The 2,329-nt window shown below is 53.5% G+C and overlaps 1 protein-coding gene across 1 annotated transcript; it reads right to left on the bottom strand.

Moving 5' to 3' along the window:
• Positions 1-20: 20 nt before the first annotated feature.
• LOC108445899 lies at positions 21-1,729 on the bottom strand. The gene is made up of 2 exons (XM_017730949.1): positions 892-1,729; positions 21-732 (listed from the first exon to the last, which is right to left on the bottom strand). The coding sequence occupies exons 1-2, from the start codon at positions 1,229-1,231 to the stop codon at positions 461-463; spliced, it is 612 nt and encodes a 203-aa protein (XP_017586438.1). The 5' UTR covers positions 1,232-1,729; the 3' UTR covers positions 21-460.
• Between the last annotated feature and the right edge of the window lie 600 nt (positions 1,730-2,329).

Below are 2,329 nucleotides of genomic sequence, written 5' to 3'. Positions count from 1 at the left end.
AGTGCATGAGAACTCCCACAGGACATGGTAGCTGTGTTTTAGCAGCTTGAAAAGAGGCTTATGTGGGACAAATCCTCCTTCCCGGGCCGCCTGTGGCACCTGTTTGTGGCAGAGCCGATGCTGTCAGCAGTTGCCTCTCCCGTCCCTGTCTCATTCCACCTTTGGGGTGTGCAGGTGCAGGAGTAACCAGTGCAGGGCCTGGGAGGCACAAACACCCCTGCTACAGGTCGGGCTGCATTTTTGCTCGGGAAGACAAAAGTGTGGCTGGGGTGGGGTGGGCAGAGCAAACCACAACTATGTTGGAGCATCCAGATTGCAAGGTAGGGACACCCTAATTACCAGCAGCTGACAACAAAGGGATGGCTCATTCCTCACTCCCTCCTGGGCTGTAGGAGCTGCTGTTTTCCCTGCTCCCATGTCTGGGACAGCAGCTCAACCTGCCCAGCTCCTCCAGCACTGGTCACATCTTCACCTGCTCATCCTTCTGCAAAAATTCTAGGTGTAAAGGCTCTGTGTGAGCAGGAAAAAGCTTGTCCTGCTCGGTGACAAAGTGACAGTGACTGTGTGACAGTGACAGTGCCTTACCTGTCGCTGCTGGGTGGGGACCTTGCTGGAGGTGACGTTCTCTTTGACCCGGCTGTTCCTGAAGGTACAGCTGATTTAAAGCGGTTTCAGAGTCTTTCCTGAGAGTTCTGGAACTGACCCAGGGTTTTCTGAAGGACAGCAGAATTGCTTAAACAAAAAAAAAAAATAACATAAAACCACTTTTGGAGGTATTTCTGTGAGCGAGAGCCACAGGCTGACTCACGCTTGGGCAATAACTCTTGCCTGGCCTCGGCCCTGTGGGGTGGCAGCAGCACTGAGCTGAGGGATGGCTGATCCCGTCCTCACCTCTGCTGTGTTTGTCCTGCGGAGGGGACCCGGGGCTCCATCCCGTGCCGGCAGAGCTGCTGCCTGTGCCAGCCGTGTGTCCCTGCTGTCCCTGCTCGCTGTGTGCCACCCAGCCCGCTCTGCACCCGTGGTTTAAATCCAGACCTTTCCCGGCGCAGGGAACTGGCATTTGCCGGGCTCTGCGCTTGCAGGGAGGCTCAGGCGGGGGGATGTGGATGGGTGTGCGCTGCCACTGGATGTCACTGTCGCCGTGTGGCACTGGGAGGAGAGGGGGTGGCGCTGGGTCCCTGCGCTGAGCAGCGCAAGGGAGGTTGGACGGGGAGCAGCGCCCGCTGCGCATCCCTCGGGCAATCCCTAGGGAAAAAGAACCTTCGTGTCGCCAGAGGTCACGCTGCTTGGAATTTTTGTTTTTAAACCAAACACTTTCAGAGCCTGAGAGCCCAGGAGCTTAATTTCTTTCTCAGAGGCTGATTTCTGCAGCTTTCAGCCACGTACAGGAGCCAGGAGAGGGCAGAGGATTCTCTGTTCTAGCTCGAAGCTGAGAATTGGATCTGGGATTTTCACCGAGTCTAAGAACAGTTGGGACCAGTGCTTAAATTCAAATGTGTGTGGCTTTTTGGTTTACTAGTTTTATTATTAAATTATACTAATACTAATTTAGATTTTTAATTTTAAAAATTCCTATAATCCCAAATGCTGAGCAAAGGGGATGCAGATCCCTCATTTTAGACGACTGATGAGCAAGGCTGGTGGATGGCTGCCCACTGGCCTCTCTTCTTAACAAAACCCCCAAAATTATCAAATTACCGTGCTGACAACCTCAATCCCTTAAAATTAAATATTAACTGTGTATTTTTCTGTTGACTCATCCAAATCAGGAGGCGTTTCCAAGGAGTCTATTTCTGCTGCTCGGAGCGTGCCGCTGCCCCCGGGAGCCACAGCCTGTTGTTTGTGCTCGAGCAGGGAGTCGAAAAGATGCCGATTTTTCTCCCACTTGTCTTGCATAACAAAAGGGATTTGTCACCCGTTACATAACGGCGGGATTTGTCACTTCTCCCGGCCTTTCCCATCCCCAGCACAGCCTCCTTGGTCCTGGCTCCTCAGCATGCCGGGGCATCCCCAAGGCACACTGTGACTGATGCCTGCACCCAGCACCTGGGCCCGGCCTTTTTCACCTCCTTGTACGGGAAGATGTGGAGCTGTGTGGTTTGGTGGTGGTTTTTTAGGGGAGCAAAAGGATGGGAGGGTGTTTGAGGGGTTATTTGCTTTTTAATACTAGTCTGAGGGGCAGTGGGGAGCTGCCTTTGGCCTGTGGCAGCAGTGGGATTTGTCCTTAGCTGAGGTCGTGTCCCAGGCCTCTGGGAAGGGCTGTGCTGGAAATGGAGCTGAATTCCATCTCTGCAGCCCTCACAAGTGTCAGGGAGCAGGAACACCTGTC

Source organism: Corvus brachyrhynchos, unplaced genomic scaffold (assembly GCF_000691975.1).
Source record: "Corvus brachyrhynchos isolate BGI_N302 unplaced genomic scaffold, ASM69197v1 scaffold283, whole genome shotgun sequence".
Classification (NCBI taxonomy): domain Eukaryota; kingdom Metazoa; phylum Chordata; class Aves; order Passeriformes; family Corvidae; genus Corvus; species Corvus brachyrhynchos.
This window is presented reverse-complemented; position numbering and strand designations above follow the sequence as displayed.